The 27,352-nt window shown below is 47.7% G+C and overlaps 2 protein-coding genes across 4 annotated transcripts in view; both read right to left on the bottom strand.

The window, feature by feature from the left end:
* The window catches only part of DIXDC1 (DIX domain containing 1), a 77,399-nt gene extending 68,842 nt beyond the window's left edge, over positions 1–8,557 (bottom strand). The window contains exons 1-2 of one of the 2 annotated variants that reach the window (XM_075909783.1): positions 8,448–8,557; positions 6,261–6,382 (exon numbers count right to left, since the gene is read on the bottom strand). In XM_075909783.1, the coding sequence (XP_075765898.1) occupies positions 6,261–6,317 (57 nt within the window). In that variant the 5' untranslated portion in view covers positions 6,318–6,382; positions 8,448–8,557. The remainder of the gene's footprint in view (positions 1–6,260; positions 6,383–8,447) is intronic. The other variant, XM_075909782.1, reaches the window with a different exon arrangement.
* A 3,510-nt stretch (positions 8,558–12,067) lies between these two features.
* On the bottom strand, positions 12,068–25,894 carry C26H11orf52 (chromosome 26 C11orf52 homolog). Of its 2 annotated transcripts, none has more exons than XM_006111209.4 (4): positions 25,741–25,894; positions 14,677–14,717; positions 13,099–13,145; positions 12,068–12,518 (listed from the first exon to the last, which is right to left on the bottom strand). In XM_006111209.4, exons 1-4 carry the CDS (start codon positions 25,770–25,772, stop codon positions 12,270–12,272), a joined length of 369 nt encoding a protein of 122 aa, XP_006111271.1. In that variant the 5' UTR covers positions 25,773–25,894; the 3' UTR covers positions 12,068–12,269. The 2 variants fall into 2 exon arrangements, with proteins under 2 accessions (XP_006111271.1, XP_006111270.1); XM_006111208.4 differs by having other exon boundaries at positions 12,068–12,521; positions 25,741–25,892.
* Positions 25,895–27,352: the final 1,458 nt, after the last annotated feature.

Here is a 27,352-nt window from a genome sequence, read left to right as displayed (position 1 = left end):
CGATTTGCTAGGGTTCTTTCTAATACAAATGGGTGGAACAAAATCAGGAACTTAAGACTATGCATTACTGCCTGCAAAAATTCAGAAACTCAGGCAACAGGTCATCCACCAACATTATCAACTCCAAGCTTTCAACAATGAGTCAGGTCCCCAAAATCATGACAGTGGCTTAATAATCATAAATTTTTTAAAAAATAATACATGTTAGCTTCTTTTTATTTGCCTTCTGGTTATCTAGGAGTTACATTTTCAAGCTTTTCTTGTGACCACAATTGCTAGAAACGTATGTTATTTTTAACAATTTAATAAAAGTTGAAATTCTTGTGTAATCATGATTGCAAATGCTAAAGAACAATTACAAGTATCATGTGACTCAAAGTAAAACCTTGAGAGCTGGTAACATTGCTTGTGTGCAACCAAACCCACCCTTCACGTGTCATTAAGTTGGTCCTGCCTGATTTTGGAATACAAAATGGCCAACAAAGTGAATGCAGTTAAGATGACATCGCAATTTTTAATAAATAAAACAGACTGTGCCTTTAGGTTTTCAAGCAAGAGCTAGATGAAAGGTCCTCATGGGACAAAAATGTGACCTCAGCTGAGAAATAATGCAAAAAACATTTTAATCACACTCTCAACTATTAATCTCAAAGCCAGGCCCTATTACTGTTAAATCCAAAAAATGCTATATAATAAATACATATTCATAGGCGATGCCTAGGCATTATTATTATGATGGTCATCTTCTGTCTGCATCAGCTGAGTTCAAGACATATAAAATGAGACAGAAATGCAGTTAAGCAAAATCAAATGCATGAAAGTTCTAAGTGCTCATCTGCATAGAGAGGTAACAGATGTCTCAAGTGGACTTTGATTTGTTTACAATTTGATTGGAATTTTATAGCAGATTAAATATTATCTGCTCATAATCCCTAGAGTCCACAGATATTTTTCATCCACAGGAGAGGTAGGCAGTCCCAATTCTGGATTTTTTTTTAAATTACGAAAAATAGAGAGATGATCCTTTTAAGAAGCTTGGAAATATGTGGCACCCACTAGTATTTAATCTGTAAAATGTAGTGTTCAAATAATGCCAAACCATATTCACTGACAATTTTTAATTTTTCATGGTCCCAGAGAGCGTTCAGAGTGTGGCTTATTATATTAATATTAGGTAATAACGAAGCACCTTTATTAGTGCTTTCAGCCCACAGTCCAGAGACTGAAAAACATTTGGGCAGCAAATGGCAACGCTGCCAGCTGCTTTGGGGAGTTAATTCCACTGTTAAGTTATTGCAGACAATGTAACCTTTCATTCAGCTTCAGAAGCCATAAATGAGATCATGGAGGAGACTATTCTGGCTTGTCTGGGATGCAGATTCACTTTCTCCAGAAGTAAGGCTGGCTATAAAATAATCTAAAGTATAAACAACAATCTCAGATCTCCGTGTGGGCTCTATATGGCACCAGCCCTAGGAAACATGTAACAATTAGGGCCTGAAATAAGGGGAAAGTGCTGACCTGGCCAACTATATCCTGCATACTGCACCCAGTACACCTTCCAGGGCCTAGGGTGAGTACCGACACTGACAGGGCACATCAGGCCATCCATGGAACATCGGATACACCAGACTACACCCCACAAGCCACACCCATTCACTGCACACGGTGACGACTGACATGGCTAACAGACTGGATGTTGCACACAGTAGACAGTCTCATGGAGTGAGCAGTTGTTTTCATAGAATGGCCAACAGCAGAGCCCCTGAACTTCCTTTTGAAAGCATTGTGGCAGAATCACTGATACTATGGGAGAGACAAGCCTTGCTGTTCATAAGGTGACTGTGTCTTTCAGGCAAAACAGGGTCCAGTGCAATCTAGGGAAATGGCATTTTGCTAAACCAGCAAAACACTGAAAGTCACTAAACCAAGTAGCATCTCTCCTACCCCTATGTGTAAGCCTATTTGTGGAATGTGTAAGCCTATTTGTGCATTTTCCTGACATGAACCAGGGGACCTGAAACCAGAGGTGTCACCCATAATACTGAAAAGGGTCCCTTTTAGTCCTCTCATTGTGTGGCCATCCCTGAACAAGTCAGAGGATCTTGCTCAGATGTACTGTGAGAGGACTGTGGAGAGACTAGACTGGACCTGCACTTACTCAATATGCTTCCAGATATTACAGACCATCTGGGAGATGAGTTGTCTTGTCTACCTTGTTGAATCAACCTGTAAAACAGTATATTGGCTTTAAAAGGTCATAAAGATTATAGACCTTTTGCCATCTCCCATATGCACAGGGAGGAAGAAGCATCTAGATTAGAAGAACAATAAGACAGCCCCCTCCAGTCTAGAAAACTGATAGTCCAAAATGCAGGATCTGTAGTTTCCATTCTATAAAATGATTTTGTTGTCAAACACTTACTTCCTCACTGGGACTCTGACCCCAAAATCAATTGTGACAATATGAATTTAGGAAAAAGAAAGCAACCAAATTATGACTGATGAACTGAGGGGCAATGGAGGATAGTTGGCCCTTTATCTATTTACAAAAGGGGTGGGGAACCTCAGGCCTGGGGGCCAGATGTGGCCACCACCTTGCTTGGATCCAGCCCCCAAGGCTGAGGGCTCCCCCAGCATTGGGAAGCCCCATGCTGGCACTCCAGTTCCCCCAATGCAGGGGTGGACCACTCAAAACCTACTAGGCTGGGCCCCCCAGGATCTGGTGTGTGAGGGGAATGTGTGGAGTGTCTTTCTCCTTCTCAGTCAGGGGCCAGTCAGTGAGGATGTGTCTACACAGCACAATTATTTCAAAATAACTGATGTTATTTCAAAATAACAATGCGAGCATCTACCCAGCAATTCCATAATTTCTAAATAAATTCAAAATAACGGACGGCTTATTCTGACTTCAGTAAACCTCACTCCACGAGGAATAACACCTATTCCATAATAGCTATGTCAAAATAGCTGTAGTGTGGATGCTCTGCTGCTGCTATTTTGAAATAGCTCCTCCTCAAGGCCATTCAAAGTAATTACTCCCTAGTGCAGTGGTCCCCAACCTTTTGAGGTTGTCGGGCGCCAGGGGCGTGGCCGTTTGCCCGCCGGGCGCCAGGGGGCGGGGACACTAGCGCGCCCGGGGGCAGCCCCCCCCCAGCTGCGCGCCCAGGGGCAGGGCCCCCCCCATAGCTGCGCGCCCAGGGCCGGCGCTTCCCCCCCCTCCGCCAAGTGCCGCACGCCCGGGGCCGGCGCTCCCCCCCCCCCGCCGAGTGCCACGCGCCCGGGGCCGGCACTCCCCCCCTCCTGCCGAGTGCCGCGCGCCCGGGGCCGGCACTCCCCCCCTCCCGCCAAGTGCCGCGCGCCCGGAGCCGGAGCTCCCCCCGCTGCGTGCCCGGGGCCGGCGCCCGCCCCCCCCCCCCCCCGCCGAGTGCCGCGCACCCGGGGCCGGCACTCCCCCCTCCCGCCGAGTGCCGCGTGCCAGGGGCCGGTGCTCCCCCCGCCGCGTGCCCGGCGCCTGCCCCCCCCCGTTGAGTGCCACGCGCCCGGCGCTCCCCCCGCCAAGCGCCCGTGCGCCATGTGCCCGGGGCCAGGCCAGCCCCGAGCACCTGGCGGGCGCATTGAAATGCCCCCACGGGCGCCATGGCGCCCACGGGCACCGTGTTGGGGGCCACGGCCCTAGTGCTTCCTGGGGCTAAATTGAGGTAGCACGTCCACATTACGGGAGCCTGCCTCAGACTAATTTTTAGGCTTCTCTGCAATACAGACATGCTATTTTGAAATAAGCTATTTTGGAATATTTCTTCCAGAATAGTTTATTCCAAAATAAGTGTGCAATGTAGACGTATCCTGAGGGAGTTTGGGGGGTTAGGGTTTTTTTTTTCTTCTCACTTGTGTGTGGCCCCCAACTGATTTTTTGGTGGGTCAGCGGTCCCTGACCCAAAAAAGGTTTCCTGGTTTACAATGATAATTTAAACACAACAGATATAAATGCATAGTGAAAATACTGTAGCTATGATTGTATCTTCCTGTCCCACCCTTTGTGGGTCGCTGTCCTTTTGGATTGTAAATCTCTACATAAGAACTGAATCTTCATATAGGTTTGCACAGAACCTTGCACAATGGGCAAGGTGCAGTACAACACTATAAAACAATCTGTCACCCACCTAGCTCCCTTTTTTGTCCAATGACTGCAGGCGTGTTAACAGACCACTTCACCTCAACTAGTTCTGAAGAATACATGCTAACTACTTATGCTAAACAATCTGCTCCACCTTATAGTAAGCCGTGAGTACATTTCCAGACCTGAAGAAGAGATCTGTGTAGCTTGAAAGCTTGTCTCTTTCTCTAACAGAAGTTGGTCCAACAAATGATATTACCTCACCCTCCTTGTCTCTTCAATGATGACCTTCAGAGCAGACATGTAGGATGTTAGAGATTTGTTGGTTACAGTGACCTCTGGTGACTAGTTTCAGCATAACCCTGGTGCATCCATACACATTGTCACAAGCATGAAAAGTAAAATTGTCTTGTTTCTGTATTTCCTCTATTTGAGATGCGATTATGATTATTTAACAACAATAACAGTAACAACAGCAACAACAACAAATAACAAAACAATTTGCTCTTCCCTTGCTCTGTCTATTCAAAGATTTCAAAGACAAACAAGGTGAGTGAGGTAATATCATTTAATGGACGAACTGCTGATAATGACATCAACAAGTTTTCGAAATGCACAGAGTTTTTTTCAGCTCTTTGTAAATCAAAAGCTTGTCTCATTCACCAACAGAAGTTGATTTAATAAAAGATATTACCTCACCCACATTTCTCCAGTATCCTGGGAACACAATACAGCTATAACTATACTGCAAACAAAGATTTCAAAGCACTTAACACATATTAATGAATTATTCCTCACATCAACTCTTGGGAGGGAAAGAAGTATCCCTGGAAGAACCAAGCTGTACCAGTGAGACAATACTTGTTACCACCTCAGATCTTTGGTCCTCCCTGACCTATATGCCATCTCTACCCATGGCCATCTCTGACGTTTCAGAGGAAGGAGATTAAATACCTGCAGACTACACTGAGCAAAACATCCTTTCCTGATCCCTACAGAAGGGTGGCTGAAACCCTGAAGCATGAGCTCTTAGGAACATAAGGCATAAATCCGGAATGAGCTGCTGAGCCCCATAGCCTAGCATCATAAACAACCCCATCATACAATTATACAATTACATTTGTCCCTCTCTCTCTCAAAACTAGTTTAGCTCCTTGCCCACACAATTCCTATTGGGAGGCCATTCAGAAGTTCATCCCTCAAAGGGTTAGAAACCTTCTAAATTTCACATTGAATTTGTTCATAGCCAATTTATATCTATTTGTTCTTTTGCCAACACTGTCCTTTAGCATAAACAGCTTCTCATCCTCTCCTGGTATTTACCCCATAATGCATTTATAGAGAGTAATTATATCCCTTCTCAGGCGTTGTTTTACTAAGCTAAACAAGCAAGTTCTTTCAGCTTCCTGTCATAAGACATTCCCTCTATTCCCTTGATCATGGTAGTATCCTTTCTCTTCTCCTGTTCCAGTTTAAGTTAATTTTTCTCTGCTATGGGTAACAAGAATTATTGTACACCAGGGGTGGACAAATACTGGCCCTTGGGCTGGATCTGGTTCCCCAGGATTAGCCCCTGGTGGGCCGCCACCACTAAATTTACCTGCACCTTCGGAGGTACGGGTGATTGCAGCTCCCATTGGCCGCAGATTGCTGTTCTTGGCCAATAGGAGCTTCAGAAACCAATGTTCTGGTCCACTCCACTTCCAGCAGCTCCCATTGCCCAGGAAGAGTAATCTACAGCCGCAGGAGCTGCAATCACTCATACCTGCAGAGGCACAGGTAAATATAGTAGCGGCAGCCCACCAAACTGCCACCGTTGTATTGCCCACCCCTATTGTACACAGAAAGTCAGTGGCAGAAACAAAAAGAGAAACCAAACTTCCTGACTTCTCGGGACCTTGCTCAAACAGCCAGATAACATGCCCTCCATATTCAATAAAAATAAACAAAACAAATTCAGAAATATTCTTGGAACTACCATACAAGGAGTAGTGAAAGCAAGTGAATCTGATGCTGAAAATATCTGAGCCCCTATCACAGTACATACAGCCCTGTAGTGCTCCATCATTACACTGATTAGCTGTCTTGGCATCCAACAGAGAGGTTTTCTCCCTAGGCAAAATAAAGAGTGTTGGAAATTTACCGAAGGCTCGGCATGCTGAGATGCATGACTAGGTACCATGTTCATAGGTGTTCCCATGTCAGACTCTATGAAGTTAGATCAGACCACGCTGGAATGGCACAGAAGACCCTCTCCTTGGAAGCCTGAAGTGAAGAAGGATGAGAGTATCACTGGGAGGGAACGGCAGAGGAAAGGTATGTCATGTGGATGTGTGGTGGACCATGTTCCTGGCAGCTGCTGAAGGTGTCCCTGTACATGTGGTTAGCTGTCACAAGGTGTGGAGTGTGTGGTAAATGGTGACTCTGAGTGAGTGATGGGAGTATAGGGGGTATCTCACTGTGGGGGGATGGTAACATGGGGATGCCAGTGTGTGTGTGTATGTTTGTATATGTGGTAGAGAAGTGTAACAGTGTGTAGTAGGAGCAGAGGAGTGTTTCTGGTTGTGTGATAGGGTGTGTCTGAGTCTATGGGGAGAATGAGGATGAAACTGTGTATTGAGGGTTGGAGGGAGACTGCTGTGTACAGTGGGAGACACAGAGTTCACTGGTGGGATGGTGGGGAGTTGGGATATCATTGTGTGTGCTATGCACTGCAAAAGGTTCGGGGATTCACTAGACATGTACTCCGTGCATGGTGGGGAGGTCACAGGGTGTGTACCAGGAGATGCAGCAGATGGGACCAGGAGCATTGTGGAGGGCTGGGGAGATTAGTTGGGAGTGCTGGGAGTTGGGATGTCATTGGTTGTACGGTGCAGGGTTGGAAGTCACTGGCTGGGGTAGGGCCTAGAGATATCATTGAGGGCCTGGGGGTTCAGAAAGTATGGTGGGGTGTGGGGCTGGGGCAGTTACTAGGGGTCACTGAGGCTGGTCACTGGAGAATCAGTGGGGACACAGTGCATCTGAGACTAAGGGTCAATTGACGGCTGGGGTCAGTGGAGAGCTGAGGGCTAATGGGAGCGGACTCACAGGGAGTTACTGGGGCTGGCTGGGAGCTCGGTTCAGTGGGGGCAGGCTCACAAGAGATGGCTGGAGACAGTGGGGAGATAGGTGTCAGTGGTGACTGAGGGTCATTGGGAGTTGCTGGGAAGTCCTTGGGGTGCAGGGTCACAGAGGGAAGCTGTGGGTCAGTGGGAACGGGATTGCTGGAGATCAGTGAGGGTGGGCTTACCAAGGGCCTGATGGGGCCAGCTGGGGAGGTCCCTGGTGTACAGGGTCACAGGAGGGCTGGGGGCAGTGAGGAGCTGGGGGCTCAGTGGGGGCGGGTTCACCAAGGAGTTGATGAGGGTCAATGGGGACAGGTGTGATGGGTCCCAGGTGTGCGGGGTCACAGTGGGAGTTGGAGCAAGCGGGCGGGGGCAGGCTCATTGGTGTGCGGTGTCACGGGGGAGCTAGACCCACTGTTATGCGGGGTCATGGGGGAGCTAGGGCCAGTGGGGGCGGGGTTACCAGGGGCACTAGGCCCACTGAGGGCGGGGTTACAAGGGCAGCTAGGGTCAGTGGGGGCGGGCTTACAGAGTAGCTAAGGCCATGGGGGCGGGGTTACAGGATAGCTAGGGCCAATGGGGGCGGGCTTACAAGGGGAGCTAGGGCCAATGGGGGCTGGCTTACTGAGTAGCTCAGGCCAATGGGGGCTGGCTTACACGGGGAGCTAGGGCCAATGGGGGCGGTCTTACAAGGGGAGCTAAGGCCAATGGGGGCGGGCTTACTGAGTAGCTCAGGCCAATGAGGGCGGGCTTACAAGGGGAGCTAGGCCCAGTGGGGGCGGGCTTACTGAGTAGCTCAGGCCAATGGGGGCGGGCTTACAGGGGGAGCTAGGGCCAATGGGGGCGGGCTTACAAGGGGAGCTAGGGCCAATGGGGGCGGGCTTACTGAGTAGCTCAGGCCAATGGGGGCGGGCTTACAGGGGGAGCTAGGGCCAATGGGGGCGGGCTTACAAGGGGAGCTAGGGCCAATGGGGGCGGGCTTACTGAGTAGCTCAGGCCAATGGGGGCGGGCTTACAGGGGGAGCTAGGGCCAATGGGGGCGGGCTTACAAGGGGAGCTAGGGCTAATGGGGGCGGGCTTACAGGAGGCAGCTGGGGCCAGTCGGGAACTGGGGGGGGAGCCCCTGGGGGGGTCTCTGCCCTTTGCGGCCGCCGCAGCCGGCCTGGAGGAGGCCCGCGGCCTCCTCTGTCTCCCCCCGCCCCGCGCCCTCGCGCGCCGCTCGGTACCTGCAGCCCGGGCCCGGCCCAGGCCCCGCAACTCCCGGCGGCGGCAGCGCGTCCCCGCTGCCATGGGGACCGGGGGCGGGGCCAGGAAACCCCGGGGACCGCCCCAGCTCCCCCGCCCTGGGCTCAGAGCCGGGCGCGACCTCCCCCTGGCGGTGCTGAGAGGCAGCGCAGGGCAGGGACAGGATCCCCAAGAGAGGGGGAGGGTCCCTTGCGGGAGAGGTGGGGGCAGGGTCCCGGAGTGGGGAAGGTCTCCTAGGGGACAGGAGAGGGGGCGGGTCCTTTGGGGAAGACTGTAGGCTGCAGGGTCCCATGGAAAAGGCTTCAGGGATCTTCTCCCTTTTCTTTGAAGAAGTGCACACATGGATAGATTTCCCCTGGGAGAGAGGAAGGGGGCTGGTTTATCTAGGGGAGAGGAAGGGGGTCCAGGTTATCCAAAAAGAGAGGGGAGATGTACCTGTGTATTGAGGAGCCACAACAGCAGCACAGCTGGGGGGGTTCTATGGAGTGGATACAGAAGGTGGTGCTGGGACCTCAGTGGGATGGATGCCAGAATGATAGCAGATAGGACAGAAATGTCTTGTCACAGATGGCAAGGATCCAACAACAACACAACTTCCAGCTTAGCTATAAAAATATTTTATTTTCCAGTTGTAAAATCAGCAGTCCCTGCTTCTGATGCTCAGGAGTCATGCAGCAGAGCTGGACAGCAAGGCAGAGGTGGATTGTACAAATTCTTCCTTAGCCATTTCTGACCCAGACTCAGCAATTAATAACATCGCACCTAATTCAGTCAGATACTGGGTAGAAATGCTGTTAAATGTGCCCAGAGCCACCTTATAGTAATGATGGTTTAGTATAAATCATATTATTATATAACGTTTATTATATAGATCAGCATTTCTAAATTAAGAGCGATTCAGCACACAAACAGATTTCACTGTAAATGAGTATTAGCTTCACATTTTCTGAAAGTAAACAAGAATAATTTTCCTTCATACGGTATTTATTTTAATTACAAAGTGTCAGAAATCTCCTTTTTCATAATCAATGGCACTTATGTCCTTCCATGTATGCTTGTGGGTAGCTTTATACATGTGTCATACATAAGCACAAGAACGAGGCCCATAACCCCATAATGACCTTTTAAAAAGTGCAATTTCATTAGTTAAAAGTACAATTAAGCCTCAAACATTAAAGGAATATTTGAGTTCACATTCACTTAACTCAAAATGAACAAACCCAGAAAACAGAAGATGTGTGTAGAATTCGTTAACATTCAGTGCATAAACAAGTCCAGAGAAATCATTTCAAAACGTGACTTTTACATTTTATCTATGCAAGGCCTGTTAAACAGGCAAAATTACTGTATTATTTCTGTTTCTATGCACACCAGTTGATTATCTCTAAGATACACTGTACCTCTAGAAACAACATGGTGTACCAGCTAAGTCTGAAAGCTAGAATTCCCCCAGGAAATCTGAGATAAAATATCAGTCCACATATTGAGCTCATTAAAAGACAGTGGTAACTGCAGTAGAAACTAATACAGAATACAAAAGAGCTAGAGGCTCAATTTGTCCACAGATCAATAGAATCAACTCACATGCCCAAAAAATAAGTTCTTTAGGGCCAGAGTCTGTCCTTATTTACACCAACTACAATCTGAACCAACTCGTAAATTCCCTCACCTTCCTCCCCCCCATTGTAAATTAAATAAGAATCTAGCCCTTATTGTTTGTCCTGTGCTCTGCTTGTGTGGCTCGCTTTCTCATTCCCAGTTCTGCATTCCAGAAAAGAGACACTTCAGATCAGAAACAGATTCTTTGCAGCACATTTTGCAGCAGCTGGTTGCTTCGCTCAGAACTTAGAGCGTAATTTGTTCTCAAATAAGCCCCCTTAATTTTTGGCTGCAGATGACAAGTTTCACAACTAAATCACTAACCATCCGTCTGTCAGCTTTCGGCATGACTGCCCACTAGCTTTATGTGGATTTAGTGTCAAGGCTATATGTAGTCAAGAGACCGCCCTATTTCTGCCATTAGCAGAATGGCAGATGGGCCATAAGATGTTATTCTACCAATGGCTTTCAAGGAAGGTTCCCCAGTAAGTGATAATCTATATTTAATGAGGTTTATAAAAAAGCTATGTAATAAACTTGTTTCATCCTGCACTGGCTGAGCAGGGGCTGGATTATATAATGGTGCACTAATTGCTCTTTCTAGCTCTAATATTGGTGATTCTATGAAAAGACGTAGCTACCTGCTACTCCCACAGTCCAGCATGCACTGGATCTGTGTTTGAGACCCCAATTTCATCCTTAAATGCTGGGACTGCAGAACATTCCCTCTTGTAATGAGGGAATCCCCTGTACCACACTGTCCAAAGCCCATCCATTCCTCCTTGGTCAGAAGGAAGGGTTATCATGCAGGGTCTGGAGAGTGAGAGGATCTGGGGGAATAAAGAGAAAAGGGAGAATCCTTGGAGCTTTAGAAGGGACTCAAAAGAACTAGTCCTCAAGGTAACTTAGGGCTTTATCTTGCAAACCTGACTATAGCAATAGCATCCCTACTGCAGTCAGTGGTACTTCATGGGTGAACAAGAACTATTCAGGCAAAAAGATTGCAAGCCTGGTCCCAAAAATATTTCCATGGTAACATACAGATAATAGTACCTGTTTGCTTTTTTTAGTGAATGGTAACTCATACTGATTATGCTTAGTTTAACCCCTACCTATTGGATTGTTGTTAAACCACATTATTGTCAATATTATTAATCCATAAACAAAATCTGAAATGTGTATCGGTAAGGCAGTATAGCATGAGCACTGTGCTTTGACAGATTATGACACAGGCTAGGAACCACACAATAGCTAGCAGAAGATACACACAGACAGCTTCAATCCCCTGAGCAGCTCAGACCCTCTATTTGTGGGTCTGATACAGGAAGGAACAGGAAGAAGGGGCCCTAAACCTTATCAGAGGTTGACTGTGATTTGTCCCCAGTCCCAGAGACATGCAAACTGACAGCATGCCTGAGGACGGGATGATCTATCTATCTTTAAGCGTTAGCAGAGAATTTTCAATTCTTTAAATGTTAATTTGTAAATGTTAGTTGCTTTCATTTCGGACCCTGGCTAAGAGCTTCTCATTCCCTTTCAGGTGCCCAAGATCACATTTTATAACCATCCTACTGCTGAAAGGGCTGCTTCGTGCCCAAGTCTAGATCCTGCATTCCTGCTCTTAGCATTGCAGTGCACTGTGCATGGTGGGAATACATTGCTTCATTGGGGACATGGTATGGGATTAGTGTCTGAAGCATACCAAGTGTAGTTTTCGAAGCATGCATAGTGTGACATGGTCTGTTCCATTCCCTCGCAGTATCAGTCACCTGTCATCTTCTGTAACAGCTACAGGGTTTTCTTAATATTTGTTCTAACTTAGCTAATCCTTTGTTCTGGGTTTCCAGATCTGCTTGCATAATGGTGGTTGGCTAGTCCTCCTGCCATGGCATGAACAACCCTTCCTCATGGCATCGGGCTATGATTTCATGCTTCACTCAACTGGGAGCAGCCCAAGGAGAGCTCCTGTCAGCCTCAGAAACACCCCTGATATTTCCAAAGGGGTAAGTTGGATTTTCTCAGCAAAACCTAGTGAAAAGTTTTATTCGGTTACAACAAATAATTAGAGTCCTTCAAAACCAAATGCAACTGGAGGATCCAGCTTCTCTTCACCTTCTCAGAGAGACCCATGTATCCATGGTACAGGCTTGAATCTACCGCATCTGTCTGTGAAACACTTTTGCTGGAGGAAGCCGCTGCACTTCTTATACCAAGGTCCCATTTCGGCTGTCGTATTTCAGCCTAGGATGGGGGAAGTTGAGGGTGGCATACTCTGTTGCGTTCTGCATTTGCAAGTTCTTCACCTCTTCAGCTGAGCGCTCCCGGGCCCTAGTGAACACCTGGATATCTGCATAGTGCACACTGTCATCACGCTTCACATTCTTGGGCTTGTTCACAGTAGCATAGACTGGAAACTCGAAGACGTCATCATACATGTGAGCAGCCTCCAGGCCCTTCTGGAAAAAGAGTGCTAGAGAATCAGCTCCCCATTGTTTCCTCCCATCCCACACTGGGCTCACAGGAGGGCTGGACACCACTTACTGTGCCTAGCGTCAGCCAGAAGGTTATGCCAGCTCTCCATAGGCCAAAACATGCTGCCTTCAAACCATTCTTAGTCCCTGTTTGCCTGGCAATGGGGATGACTCTAGGGGCTGAACTTGCTGCTCCCACAGCACTCCCAGCCCCTCTAGCCCGGGAAGCAAAGGTGTTTCTGTACAGCAATCAAGAAGCACAACTGCGGCATATGCAGACAAACAGAAACTAGCTTTGATTGAGCTAGATTTGTTAAAAAGCCATGCAGCCCCAGTGGCATGGGCAGGTGCCCAAGTACAATCCTGCCCAGGATCCGAGGCATGTACTTGAGCAGGTATCCTATGCATTGCCATGACTGCTATTTTTATTAAGCTAACTCAATCAAAACTAGCTGTATGAGTCTACCCTTCCTGTCCCAGTTCCAATGCAGACGCACCCTAAGAAGCTGAACAGGGATTTTGAACTGGTCTGTTTAGTACAATGTCTATAGAGGCCATTTACCTTCCTGTCATCCTGGTGCTGGTGGCTTGTCTGTTTTACTCTAGTGCCTGCAAAAGAAACACCAGAGAAACAGGGTGACTTAACTGCTGGAAATTGTTCCATCTTTTGCATTTCATAGTGACGGTGTCCAGTACATAGGCTTTCCCCTCTAGGCCCTTTTAAAATTTCCAGCCCAGTTGAAGTCCCAGTCTGAATCACACAAGAAAGCCCAGACCTATTTTTTTTCCAGAGAAGACAACATGCTGTGAACCACGCAATAGCTAGCAGGAGGTACACCAGACAGACAGCTGCAGGCCCTATGAGCAGCTCAGACCCACTGTTTGTCCTTTTGGTATGATATTTAGCCATTTTAAACATATTCAGAATTTTTAGACACTCCCTCACAAAATCCTAATAACACTCTTAAGGCACTGCAGGTGAAAGAATGGGCATGAGACACAAATCCCTTATGACCAGCTTCTCACAGCCCTAACATTGTGTATCTGGAATTGTTTTGTGGGTAATTTAGCATAAATATGACTATTTACCAAAAGGCACAATAACAAATTCCCAAACCCAAAAGCATTGTCTGTGTGTGTATCTATTTATAATGCACACACCCCTTTGGTACAGTATCTACACCAGCATGGGCACAAACCTCTCCCTTCAGAACTTTGTTCAGGCATGCACCCTATTACAAACTGCATTACCTTTATCTAGGAGGAAACAACGATAAAAAGAAATAACAGTGCACTGGGGACTAACTCCTGCACCCATTGAAGTAAATGGCCAAGCTCCATTGATTTCAGTGGGCAGGATCATGCCCTTCCTGGCTTTCAAAGGCTTCTTAGCTGCATTAGGCATTATGTTTTATTCTTGGTGGTTGTCAGACTTCCCTTAAGTTTGCAATGTTACCAATTCAGGCACCACAACAGGCAGCAACTCCAGAGGCCTGGTGAGATAAACAAAAACTGGAGAGGATTCATCTCTCAGGGGCTATGAGAACTCTGCTGCCTCTAAGTCAGAGTCTGGCACTGCTGTTTGTTCCTATGTCATTCTCCTTCCTCATATGCCCATACCCCCCATATATCAACCCCATAGCACAAACACTTCCCTGCTTTTAGAAGATGCCTCAGATAGAGTTGCCAGATGGTTTCAACAAAAATACCGGACACACTTGACATGTCATCACAATCTACATTATATCTTATTTAGAAAATACCGGACATTTATATTTTCTCATTTATATTTTCTTAATTTGTTTCCCGAACAGGAAGCTAAAATACTGGACTGTCGGATTCAAAACCGGACACCTGGCAACCCTAGCCTCAGACAAGGGCATTTCCTCTCTGCTTTGGAAACAGATTCTATGAAACTTGTGCTCCACTGACCAAGATGGTCCCATCAGGTCTCAGAGGAGGGCTTGTGTCTGCTCTTGGCCCAGTTTCACATGGAGGGAAACTTGACATAAAGATTACTGGAAGGGGATGGGGCCTCTGGAGTCTGGATGAGTATCCAGGTTCATAGCTTTGTCAGTAGCAGCCCAAAAGCCAGTGGGACTCTGTCACTGTTCTCCACTTATGTTTCACAAACCCTTACCTTGCTTTTCTTTTTTTCTTTTAAAAGGTGAAGGACAGCTCCTGAAATCAGAGAGAGAAATGTGTTAACATTGTGAGACTTGAGTCTCTTCAATTGTCATTGCCTGTTTATGTAAAAACACAGCCACGTGGCCCAGACACTGCATCTGGGAACAATGTGAAAGAAACCTGAAAGCCCTACCAGTCATTTACCACAAACAAGACCCTCCCCATTGCAATTCCCTAGAGGTGCTGGGCAAACAGGAACAAAGCCAAAAAGCTGCCCCAGCTAAGGAAGGTATCTGCACATGCCATGGCTTCCTCTCTGCTGCCAGGAATAAACCAGTCCACCCCCACTAACCTGTACCACATTTATTTCTAGGAGAGCAGGGCTAACAGGCCATAAGAAGCACCATTCACATACCTTGTCCTACCCATCCCCTAGCCTAGGAGCTGTCCAGTGGAAAGTGTTATTGAATTAACCCAGAAGACTGGAGGGTTGGAGGCAGCCTGCTCTCTATAGGACTCCTGTTCAGAATTACCCACCTGAACTTAAGGCAGCCATGGGATAAGCCCAGACTGAAATTTTGGAGTTTTACAGTCTTGACCCTATCTGCTCAGGGTCTGTTCTGTTCGTTTTTACAGAAACTTAATGGTACTCAGTGGAATTCACTCTGCAAGACAGCGGGAGTTTTAAAGTGCCCTGTCTGTATAATAAGCTAAATGAATTCTGCTTCCAAGTATTCCCTGAGGTTGTTTGAGACCCACCAAATTCCTTCTCCCTTGTGATCTAAAGAGGATTTGAAACCAGGTCTCCGGAGAGTAGTTCTCATGAAGCATCACTGTTAGCTCTCCTGACTCAGGGAATTAAACTCTGGCTACCCTGTGATGCCTGCTGTGGTCAGTGTGAACATAATGATCCCTTGGATTCTGTGCACGTCTCCCACCAGCTGATGGGCTTGAAGTTCTCCAGGAGGTGCAGAAACTCACGGGGCTGTCTCTCCCAATGAGATCTTGAAGCAGCAGCTTTTTCTGGATGGGAAATGCCTGCACAAAGTGATGACATGGACTCTGACTGTCTCTGTGTTCTGGGCAAAGAGGGGCTCCCACAAGGGACATCAGATGTGAATCTGAGATTCCTGGGAGCATGTGCCAAGGGTGGGTGCAGGTCACTTTTGTGTATTGTAGTCCCTTTGCCACCTGACTTCTGGGAAGCAGGGTCTGAGCCTCTGTGTCGATCCATGGAACTGAACTAAAGCACTGGCAGTGACTAACATGTCAAGCCCAACACCTCGCTCTGTATTTGCCTGTGAGACCAGACATCTCTGCCTTTGCTACACTCTTTTCCTACTAGCCAATTAGCCCGCCATAAGACAGGATTTTCAGATCTCTCCTGCACGTCGGTCTTCTCTCCTGAGCCTCCGGTCTCTCGTTCCGTCTCTCTCTCTCTCAGCTCTCCTCCGCCTCCTGCCTCTCTCTCCGTCTCTCTCTTTCACTTCTCCTCCCCCTCCTGCCTCTCACTCAGGGGACCACGGATCCCAAATGGCTGTTTGGGCTCCGCACTCCCCATGCTGCATGGGGGGCACGGAGCCCAAACGGTCGCTTTGCGCCACTTGCTCCCATGCGGCTGCCCGGCTGAGCGGCGCAGAAGTCAGCCGAGCGCCACGGCGGGAGGCGAAGGGGGGCAGTGACGTTCACGGCCAGGGGGCGGGGCCTGGAGCCGCTGTCACACCGCATGTCACCACCCCGCCACCCTTTATCTCCCACCGTGGCACTCGGCTGATTTCTGCGCTGCTCAGCCGGGCCGCCGTGGGGGAGCAAGTGGCGCAAGCGGCTGTTTGGGCCCCGCACTTCCGATGCAGCACAGGCCGCCCAGAGGGAACAGCCAGCATTTCAGGCAACAGCGCCCCCCCAGAGGGAACAGCCAGCATTATGGCATTACAGACTCACAGACACTGGGCTACTATATATATGATTTCCAAGGGGTCAGGAATTATCTCTTATTAAGGACAGGTCTAATGCAAAGAGATCTATGGGACTATCAATTCTAACATGCAAAGATGTGCCATCTCTGGGTGGCTGAAAGAGAATCGCAGGCAAAGTCTCATTTGCAATGACAAGCCACTCAGAAAAGAGTTTCTGCAGATATCAATAACGTCTCTACTTGTGGGGAGAATTTGGTTCCTGACTGCCTGGAAGAGCAGGAGAGCCTGATTAGGCTGTGCTATTAAAAAAAAAAAAAACCTACAGCGTTCTACAGAAAGGGGCCCAAACACTTAAGTAATGCCTTAGCAACACCACAATGACACAGCCCAGGGGCACAGCCGCAACACAGTCCAGAGATGGGGTGACTTAGTGGCAACACAGTCTAAAGCTGTAAGAACACCACAGCGACACAGCCGGAAGCAGGGGAGACACCAAAATGGTATGGCCCAGTGGTGACGTGATGCCACGGCAACACAGTCCAAAGACAGGGCAATACTATGGGGAGGCCATCATGAGTTGGAGAGACACCGCACCGTGGTAATGCCTTTATGAGCTGTAATGATACCATGGTAACACTGTTGAGAACTGCAGCCAGAGAAACAGAGAGAGGAGAATGACAAGAAGTCCCTGTTGCTAAGATACCTGAGTCTAACAACTCCATTTTTGTGGAAGGGCTGGAAATGCCCAGGACTGCTGGGCACCCTTCCAGTGTTAGCACCTCCTCAACCTGCTGGACATACACCCTGCTTTCCACAGAAAGCCCAGGCAACTAGGGTGAGACAAAGCAGTCACATAGAAAGCAGCAGGACCTAGCCAAAGGCTTGCTAACTGCCCCGAAGCAGGACTCAGAGTACAGACAGTGTGGGCCAGATCTGACCCATAGGGGAAATGTGTGCACCTCAAACCTGCGTTTTGCCTTTGCGGGAGGAAAAATGTGAGAAGTTTTCATCACTTTTTGGTCGAGCCTGGTGCCACATCATCTGTACCCTACAGACACCCTCAAATACATAGCCAATTCCCACTGCTATTCAGACAGTCCAATATGCACATATTCCCAAGAAGGAGTGAGAATCGTTTAGATTGGACAGCAGCCAAGTTTGCTGCTGCTACGAGATCAAAGGCTCTGGATGCTGAGGAATTCTAGGATTGTCACAAAACATTTTCTCCTAAGGCCAAATGCCAGTCTGCTGCCCCAACAGCTCCAAACCCTCGCGTTTCTCCCTGATTCAAGAAACAGACATGGAACATTCAGTTCTGAAGATCACAGGTAATTTCCCCCTTTCTTCAGGTCTTCAGCCTGAACAGAACTGAGCAAACAAAGCTCTATGCTCCTCAGACGCTGAGCCAAATCCTTCCCTAAACTAGTCTCCTGGAACCAGAGAGACAAGTCAAACACAGACTTCCCAATACTGCAATGAACAAGGGACAAATTCATCCATACTGGAACATTACTGACTTTAGCGGTTACACTGGGTCTTAATTTGGCTGCAGAAGTACAGTCTGTCTCTCTGTGCAGATATGTGTCACGGTCTGAGCCAGATGCATGAAGCACGTGTTATCATTCCGTAAAGCTAGAAGGACCAGAGGAAAGCAGGTGCCAATCCTTATATGGCTAGTAACATGCTAGCATGTACATCCAGCCATGGACTCTGTCCAGCATGCGAGGCCTTGGAAGCTCCCAGAGCTGAGCTGTATCTCTGTTGCAGCATAGGGTTAAGGCTGGGAACATGGGGCTAGCACTTTTAAAGGAACGGGAGAGAGCCACTGGAGAGTACATGGCTTTGTGTGCCCCACAGAGTTTGCATTACCCACCCCAGCCGTGTCCAGTGGCCGGGCAGTACCTTAAGGAGCTTTGACAAAAAACAGGACTATGCAGCACTTTAAAGACTAACAAGATGGTTTATTAGGTGATGAGCTTTCGTGGGCCAGACCCACTTCCTCAGATCAAATTGTGGAAGAAAATTGGCATGACCATATATAGCAAAGGGATACAATCAAAAAAAGTGAAATTTGATTTGTCCTTTTTATATGTGTTCACTTTTTTTGATTGTATCCCTTTGCTATATATGGTCATGCCAATTTTCTTCCACAATTTGATCTGAGGATGTGGGTCTGGCCCACGAAAGCTCATCACCTAATAAAACATCTTGTGAGTCTTTAAAGTGTTGCATAGTTCTGTCTTTTGTTTCAGCTAGACTAGACTAACATGGCTACATCTCTATTACTATTAAGGAGCTTTATCTGTTCTAGATTTAAAGTCAGAAGGATTTAAGGGCAATCATAGACTCACAGAATACTAGAACTGGAAGGGACCTCGAGAGACCATTGAGTCCAGTCCCCTGCCCTTAAGTCAGGACCAAAATAATGGCTTTTGTTTCTATAACAATATGAAGGAAGGAGGGGGTTACACAATTGGGATTTGAAAGGTTAACGGGTGATGCTTACCAGTTCCAGCTAACTGGTGGGGGCTGGAGCAGCTTCCTGCCTGTCATGGGTGGGGGGCTGCTCCAGCCCCGCAGGGCCCGCTGCGGACAGGGGCTGCTTCGTGCGTCCAGAGCAGCCCCTGTCTGCAGCGGGCCCAACAGAGCCACAGGCAAGGGCTGCTTCAGCAGGACTGCAACTGGAAAGGAGGCTCCAGATCAAACTTCACGTTTAACCAGTTAACCATTTACACAAGATTTTACATCCCTATTACACACTGAGAGCAACGTTCCCTGTAAGCTGTGCGCTTGGGTAGCATCTCAGAAGAGATTCAAATGCCACCTAACTGATTAGCAAAGTACTTGCAGCTAAGTGTTTTGTTTCTACTAGTGGTGCACATTCACACATGCCTTAGTGCACATAGAAAAATGTATTTCACACACCAATGAAAAAGATTAGAGGGAACATTGACCCAGAGGTTTTAATAATGGGCAGCAGTGATTAACCATCATTCTGCTGAGGCACAGGAGGACAAAATCTGCCTAGGTGGACAGAGAGGTGTTTCCACTGAAATCAGCGCCTGTAAACAGCTCAGGCACCAGGTGGACTGAAAGACTCTATGGAAACAAGATGAGTTATTAATATCCAGCCCTGTTTCTGTCACTGTTGCACTCCAGATCATCTCCCGCCTGCTTTCAGGCCCTGTGTCTGTGACCAGCACAGTGGTAGCTGTAGTTTCCTACCCCCATCTTATTGCAGGTTCTGTGCGGAAGATGCTATTAGCACAAACAAGAAGAGATTGAGGCTTTCCAACACCAGGCTGGATTTTACCATGTGGAAAAGGTCCTCTTGCTCTGAGCAATACTGATTTATTTTGCCTTAACTACCCTGTCAGCTCCCTTTGCCCACCCATGACGGGCAGCCACAAAATCCACCAGTCCCAGAAGAGGAGCAGATTCCAGCACTCTTAAGAGTTGCCTTGCCCAGCTCCTGGATTCTGGAGTTGGTTGTTCCTTTGCTGAATGCAGGAAGGTTGTGCCGTGTAATTAAAATAGCTCAACTTTAAATATAATCAGCAGAGTCTCTGGCCAGTTCCCTGAGGTGCAGGATTCAGTATCATCTTTCCAAGCTGCTTTCACATGTTTTGCTTGCCCTCCTTTGTGGACAGTGTTTAGCAGCCAGTCTGCAGACTCTGAGGCTGTCTACAGGCTAATCTCAGGGATACCATTTCCCCACCTTGGATCTGCTGTAATTAGAACGGACAAGGCAAGGAAAGCAAGAACAGGACAAAGCTCTCCCCATTTCCATTCAAAATGAGACCATAAATGTTCGGACCAAATCACACTCCATCACATGCCCAACTGGGCATGCACGTACACATACACACACCAGACCTCATCAATACACACCAGCTCCTACACCCCACCCCTGTGAACTTCCATGACCCTACACCCCATCTCACACGCACAGACCTGCTTCAGTACCTTGCTCACAGACTTGCACTTACCCTATATCACTCACACACAAATCTATTTTTACAGCCTCCCCACACCTAATCCTAAAACCCATTCTGCTCCACCTCATACCCCATCCATCAACTCTCTCCGTTGTGTGACATCCTGTCACCCCATTGCATGCTCAAACATCTTATGATGACAACATTCCCTGCCCTATTCCTTGCATTTAATAGATCTTGAGAAAACAGCAAAGTGTGAGAGGCTCTGTACATTCCTATTTGCAGAGAATAATCCAGTGCTGAATGTCTCCTTCCTTCAATGAGAAATTAAGAACCCCTATGGCTTAGGAGACATAGACCCAAAGTAAACACTCCTCAGATATGTCCAGCTGCTAGATAAACCTTCTTCCTATTAGTATTTTTGTCCAAAAGATTCTTTTAAAATTTAGATTGCAGAAATCATTTGAATTCTTGCCACCTACTCTTCATTCTCTAGGTCAGTGATGAGCAACCCACAGCCCAAGGAGCCACATGTGGCCCAGTGGGGTTCTATGTGTGGCCCACGAGACATTTTGTATACCATTGCCCACGCATAGGGTTACCAGATTCTGCTGGTTTCTTTCCACATAATTGTTCCCTTCTACTAATACTAAAGTGACACACATGTAAAGCAAGGCCATGTGAAGAGAGGGTGTGCTGAAGGTTAGGACTTTAACAGGGTTCAAAAAAGAGTTAGATAGATTCATGGAGATTAGGTCCATCAGTGGTTATTATCAGGGCTCGCCAAGTGGCGGTGAGCCCTGCTCACCAGCCGCATGGTTTCACGTGGTTCTGCGCTCTGCGCATGCGCAGATCATTCTGCACGTGCGCAGATTGCTCTGCATCTGCTCTTCCGGGTTGTAATCTACTCGCCACGGGCGAGTAGATTACATTATTTGTTGAGCCCTGGCTATTAGCCAGGATGGGTAGGAATGGTGTCCCTAGCCTCTGTTTCTCTGGAAATGAGTGATAGGGGAGGGATTACCTGTTGTGTTCCCTCCCTCTGGGGCATCTGGTATTGGCCACTGTCGGCAGACAAGACACTGGGCTAGATGGACCTTTGGTCTGACTCAGGATGGCCGTTCTTAGGTGCATGCTGATTGCACACAACATTGACTGTGAGAGCCATGCACTCTCTCTTCATCCAATCAAAGCGCTGCTATGGTTCAATCAGCACACCCAGCAAATTCTAGGAACACAAGTGCAGTGTGCAAAATGACTGTATCCCGGGACATTCGTCATGGTTATGACAATCTTGCAGCCCACTGAAATGAAAGAGGGTCGCTCATGCAGCCCATGCACTTGTCTAGGTTGCCCATTGCTGCCCTAGGTCGTTGTGTTAATAATAATGATTTAGGGTGAGATTTTCAATAGTGTCAGGTGCCTAGCTCCTTTAGGCCCCTTTAAAAACCCCAGCCTTCATTTTAAAAGCCCGGCTTTCTGCTGAGGCATGTAGGGTGCTGCGCAAACAGGTAACATACAGGGATAACAGCAATTTACATATTCTGAAATAGCAAAACTAAACTAAAATACTCAAATGTCAAAGAAAGTGATACTGATAGCTAGCAGGGAATAAAGGTGCAGTGAAAACATGTCTCTTTTTCATTGACTGGCCGGATTGTGCACAGTGATAAAAGAGTTAACGTGGGACTTAGGAAGGTCTGGGTTCAAATCCTTACTCTGCTACAGACTTCCTGTGTGAGCTTGCCAAAGTCACTTACTGGCTGTGTGCATCAGTTCCCTATCTATAGAAACAAATACAGTAATATTTCCCTGCTTCCTCCAGCAGTGCTGTAAGAGTTTTAATGACTGCGCCAGGCTTTGAGACCCACTGATGAAAAGTGCTATCGAAGAGCCCAGGTATTATAATTTGGCAATTAAGCCAAAGCTGCAGAATCACTTGACCGGGTCACCCACTGCCGCAGAGATTATATGAAGCCCATTCTTTTGGTCTCTCTCCTTTGCATACCCAGCGTATCTCTCTGCAGTTCACAGAGGCTTCAAACTGGCCATGGAGGGTGAGACCAGTCAGAATGCGGAACCAGAGGCTGGTCTTTTATCCATCATTCTTTGCAGATGCTCAGGAGGACAACAGTTCTCACTTCTCTCTCCTGGCAGCCTTTAAAGTAGATGCCTTAAGCCAGTGTTTCTCAACCAGTGGTACGTGTCACTCGAGGTAACTTGGGGTAACTCGAGAGAAGCCTGGGGAGTACGTCAACACAACTGAAATTTGAAGAAAACTGAATTTTTGTTTTAAGTTTTACAGCACTTTATTATTTTTGTACTTTTTACACCCAAAAATTTCATCACCCGCCTGGCTATGATGAAGTTGTTTAAACAAATGTGTTCCAATGGTAGAAAAAAAATGTGTTTGTCTGAAAACTGTAGGTCCTGGGGGTACTTATAATTTTTTTAAAGGGGTACCTTATAAAAAAGGGTTGAGAAACACTGTCTTAAGCCAAAGCCTTGCCCACCACAAACGGATCTTACCAGGGGGCAGCAATGAGAGGATGTCATCAGCTTAGGACAGACCAAAAGGCACCAATATAAAACTGAAGTAGGAAGGAAGGAAGGTTGGGACCAGAGAGGCACGATCCTTTTGTTTCCTGACTCCCCGTCTTTCTCAAGAAACTTAAATGCCCGTTCACAAAGCTTTGGCCATTGTACAGTGTTTATGACAATGGGGCTTTGATCTCAGCGGGGGTCTCCACATGCTACCAGAATACACAAGGGCTACCTCTAGACTGGCATGATTTTCCGGAAATGCTTTTAACGGAAAAGTTTTCCATTAAAAGCATTTTCGGAAAAACGTGTCTAGATTGGCATGGACGCTTTTCTGTAAAAGCACTTTTTGCGGAAAAGCGTCCGTGGCCAATCTAGATGCACTTTTGCGCAAAAAAGCCCCGATCGCCATTTTCGCCATCAGGGTTTTTTTGCGCAAAACAAATCTCAGCTGTCTACACTGGCCCTTTTGTGCAAAAGTTTTGCGCAATAGGGACTTTTGTCCGAATGGGAGCAGCATAGTATTTCCGCAAGAAGCACTGATTTCTTACAGTAGGAAGTCAGTGCTTTTGCGGAAATTCAAGCGGCCAGTATAGACAGCTGGCAAGTTTTTCCGGAAAAGCGGCTGATTTTCCGGAAAAACTGTCCAGTCTACACACAGCCATAGATAATAATCCTGCAGAGCGCTGAGTTCTTTGGTGCTCAGTACTCTTCAGGAGTAGGCCCTAATATCCTTGGCATTTGGATGATCAGACTCCTAGTGCTACCCAGCTGGTAGACATATCAGATTGGCCCCCTAAGCTTTCTTTGATACAAAGGGGAACGGGCAACATCTGTCACAGCACAATCACGGAGTAAAGGAGCCCTCAGGAGACAGGCTGTCTCCAGCACTCCTGCTAAGAGGAAGGCTAGAAAGATGATCCCCTAATTAGCTCAGCTCTGCCCACAGATTCACTCCTATTTCAGAGGTGCACGGCCTCCAAATTTGGCTCTCTGCTTCTCTTTGAGGACAGAGACTGTGTCTACTTCTCCGACTGTACAGCACCTGGCACAACTGGGCCCTGACCCTGACTGGAGACTGTGTGCTTCCCTAACAGAAATGAAAATGATAATGATCCTGTTTATATTCAACAGTTCCTGGCTACCCTGCAGACTGCCAATTCCCAGCAGTGGTGGGGGACTATAGTACAGCAATCCTCCACTTAATGGCCCTCCATGCTCCAGGCAATTCATGAGGCCCTCCAGTGATGTGAAAAGGCTTGACATTAAGAGATAGCAAATGATGATGGGGTAGCCCAGAGGGCAGGAAATAGAAAGACTGTAATAAAGATAAGATGTTGTAATGAACCCTTAGCAAGGGGAGAAGCCAGCACCCCCCACGGGCATCTGAGCAAAGTTAAGTGACTTGACTCACACACCCTGAAACTACTGACCAGCACCCAGCCCGGAGGCAGATATAGATTCTTGGATTCCACTGATCCCCAGTCTCTACTGCACCCTCACCAATAACCTACATGCCTCTCCCCCAAACCAGGAGTCCCAATTCCCAGCCCCCTGTCCCAGCCACTAAGTGACGCTGTGTCTCTTAAATAGTCAAATATTTTAGCCAATTTCATATTACAAAATAAAAACATTGTACATTAGGAATCACTGACTCTCCCCCAGCACCTCCACCAGGGTTTCCCATAATTCCCTTTCATTTTAACCAGCAAATATTGCCCCTTGACATCAAACTATGGTTTGTCATATGCCTTTTCAGGAGGCAGGGGATGCTGGGCCCAGGCCCCACATGACTCCAGAGGGATCAAGCAGGCATCCTTGCTCCCAGAAAGAAACAAGGCCTCCAAATGTGCCCAGGACCACTTTCTGGATTCCCTGATTGGAAGTAAAAACCCACACGAACTGGGGGATGGAGACAGAACAGCAGTTTGCAAATAGGGGTAGGATATGCTGAAAGATGGACTCCTAGGGGAGGATCCACAGTTCTTTTATGCCAGCTCAGCCAATGTAAAGGCACCACCAATCCATCCTGAAGGCCTCCCACCCTCCCGCCACGGAATGGCCCTAGAGTGCAAGGAGACTCACATAGGAGCAGCGTCGGCTTTGCCAGTCCAGCAGCAGGGAGCCTAGCCAGAGTCTTTCTACAGCTTACTCCCAGTGGCTGGAATGCCCTGTAGGGGTAGTGGCAGCCAGGCACGCCTTAGGCCTGCCCTTGAGGCTGCTGCAGTGACTCATCTTTGGAGAGGAATCAACCTCAGGCCAGCAGCAAGACGTGAAAGTGACCCTAGAACCTTCCCACCCCAGCTCCCTGTGCGAGGCTCAAGACTTCCTCGTCTGGGCAAGCTCGAAAGCTTGTTCCTCTCGCACCAGCAGAAGTTGGTGCAATAAGTGTTAATGCCTCACCCACCTGGCCTCCAGTGGCGTTCACCCCACTGTCTGGGGGGGGTGCCAACTGCGGCTCAGTCCGAGCCCTCCACTAGCTGCACCTGCTAGCACTGTGGCTGTGGTACAGGCCTGCCCATTGGGCAGGCAAGCGGGAGTCCTGAAACTCAAAGCAGGAAAGCGCACCTGCTCTCCCATACACTTGGCAAAGTCAGCCTCAACTTTAGCTCTCAGCCACCCCAGCCTGGGCTCCTTTCCCCCCCACGTGATTCCTCCACCCCCTACAAAGCCTGTACTCACCAGCATCCCCTACAGCTGCAGGAGTTGCCCATGTCGCTCCTGCCGCCATGAAGCAGAAAATGTTTTTCTGGAGTCACAGGGAGAGCTTGTATTTCCTGGTTCCCAGTTCAGCCCCTGGCAGCTCCAAGGGAGTGTCTGGCAGTGTCAGGTTTCTCTCTACCAGTGAAGCGAAACCTTGCTAGGCCTGTGTGTGCCATCTGCTGGAGGGATTTCCAGAGGCGGCTGCTCCTGCCAGCCCCACTCTGCTTTCTCTGGCAAACGGGGCTAGGATCAGAGGGGAAATTCTCCTGTTTGAGCCAGCAGGACAAATCTCATCTCTGGTATTCTGTTCTTCTAGTGTGTGCCAAGTCCCACTGATATCATGGAATCAGCACACCCCAGAAAAGTCCATGTCATGCAATTAAGGGACTGAGGGATGGGGACAAATGACTGGAGATGGGGGATTTTAAATCTCCCTGAACGCGATGAGCAATTCTAGACTAGCTCTTCCCCGGGGGGAAGGGTGTGGTCAGGGCTTTTCATACTCTGATCCACCTCAGACCAAATGAAAACAGAGACCAATTTACTAGGGGTATCAGTTACTGAGGACTTTGTCCAGAGCAAAGCCAAGCATTCGGGAAGGATTGTCTTGTGGCTAAGGCAGTGGACTAGGATTCAGGGATCATGGGTTCAATTTTTTGCCTCTGTCACAGGCTCCTTGTGTAACCTTTGACAAATCAGTTACGGACAGATTTGTGAAGGTGTCTAGATGTTTAAAGATACAGAAAGTGCCTAGTAAAATCTTCAAAAGTCCCTTGCGTGGAAGTTAGGCATTTTAGAGAGCTGACCTTGCTAGGCACCTCCCTGCTTTGTTAACCTCCTACATACCTTTTTAAGTGGGGCCTTTAGTCTCTCCGGCTCAGATCCATAAACATATTTGGGTTCCTAATTTCCACTGATTACAGTAGAAGTTAAGAGCGTGAATACTTTTATGGATCTGGACCTCCATTACCCATCTATCAGATGTGGATAAAATCACCTCTGTCACTTGACTTGTCTCCTTATTATTAGGGCAGGGGCTGTCTGTCTCTTGCTATGTATGTGACAGCACCTAGCATTGTAGGGTCCTGCTCTCCAGGTTCTTCTGAAACAGAAATGACAACTAATAATAAATGCTCTTATCTTTATGTAACCCTGTTGTGGGAATTTCTCCACACTCCAGGGCCCAGCCTTGAGTCTGAACTCTTTAAGCTGCTTCTAAATTTACCTTGTGGGCTGCATAGCTGACAACTGAGTATGTTTTAATTAATAATTGCATTTAGCTATTGTAATATATGCAGCCTTTGCAGGTTCACTTCTAAGGTACTAAACAAAGGCACTTAGATAATACAGAATGGTAGAAGAACCTGTCCAGAACAGAATTCTCCTCTTTGGTTCAGGCACTGCCCAAATCACAGAGTCCCTGGGTTTTATCGGGAAACACCTTTGTCCCTCTTCCCAAAGTGGACACAACATATTCCAGGTTTTATTATCTGATGGAATGCAGAGGGGTTATTAGTAGGGATGTAAGTGACTACTTGAGTAGTTGACTAGCTTATTGGACAGTCGAGTGACTTGTTTCCCCTGCTCCCAA

Source organism: Pelodiscus sinensis, chromosome 26 (genome assembly GCF_049634645.1).
Source record: "Pelodiscus sinensis isolate JC-2024 chromosome 26, ASM4963464v1, whole genome shotgun sequence".
Taxonomy (NCBI): Eukaryota; Metazoa; Chordata; order Testudines; family Trionychidae; genus Pelodiscus; species Pelodiscus sinensis.
The sequence above is the reverse complement of the archived record's forward strand: the minus strand, read 5'-3'. Positions and strand labels throughout refer to the sequence as shown.

Coding starts and splice junctions, on each gene's coding strand:
- C26H11orf52 (XM_006111208.4), bottom strand. CDS start 25,772: ATGGGCAACTCCTGCAGCTGTAGGGGATGCTG. Junction 13,146..14,676: donor AAGAAAAAAAGAAAAGCAAG/GTAAGGGTTTGT, acceptor TTTCTTTTGCAG/GCACTAGAGTAAAACAGACA. Junction 12,522..13,098: donor AGCACCAGGATGACAGGAAG/GTAAATGGCCTC, acceptor CTCTTTTTCCAG/AAGGGCCTGGAGGCTGCTCA.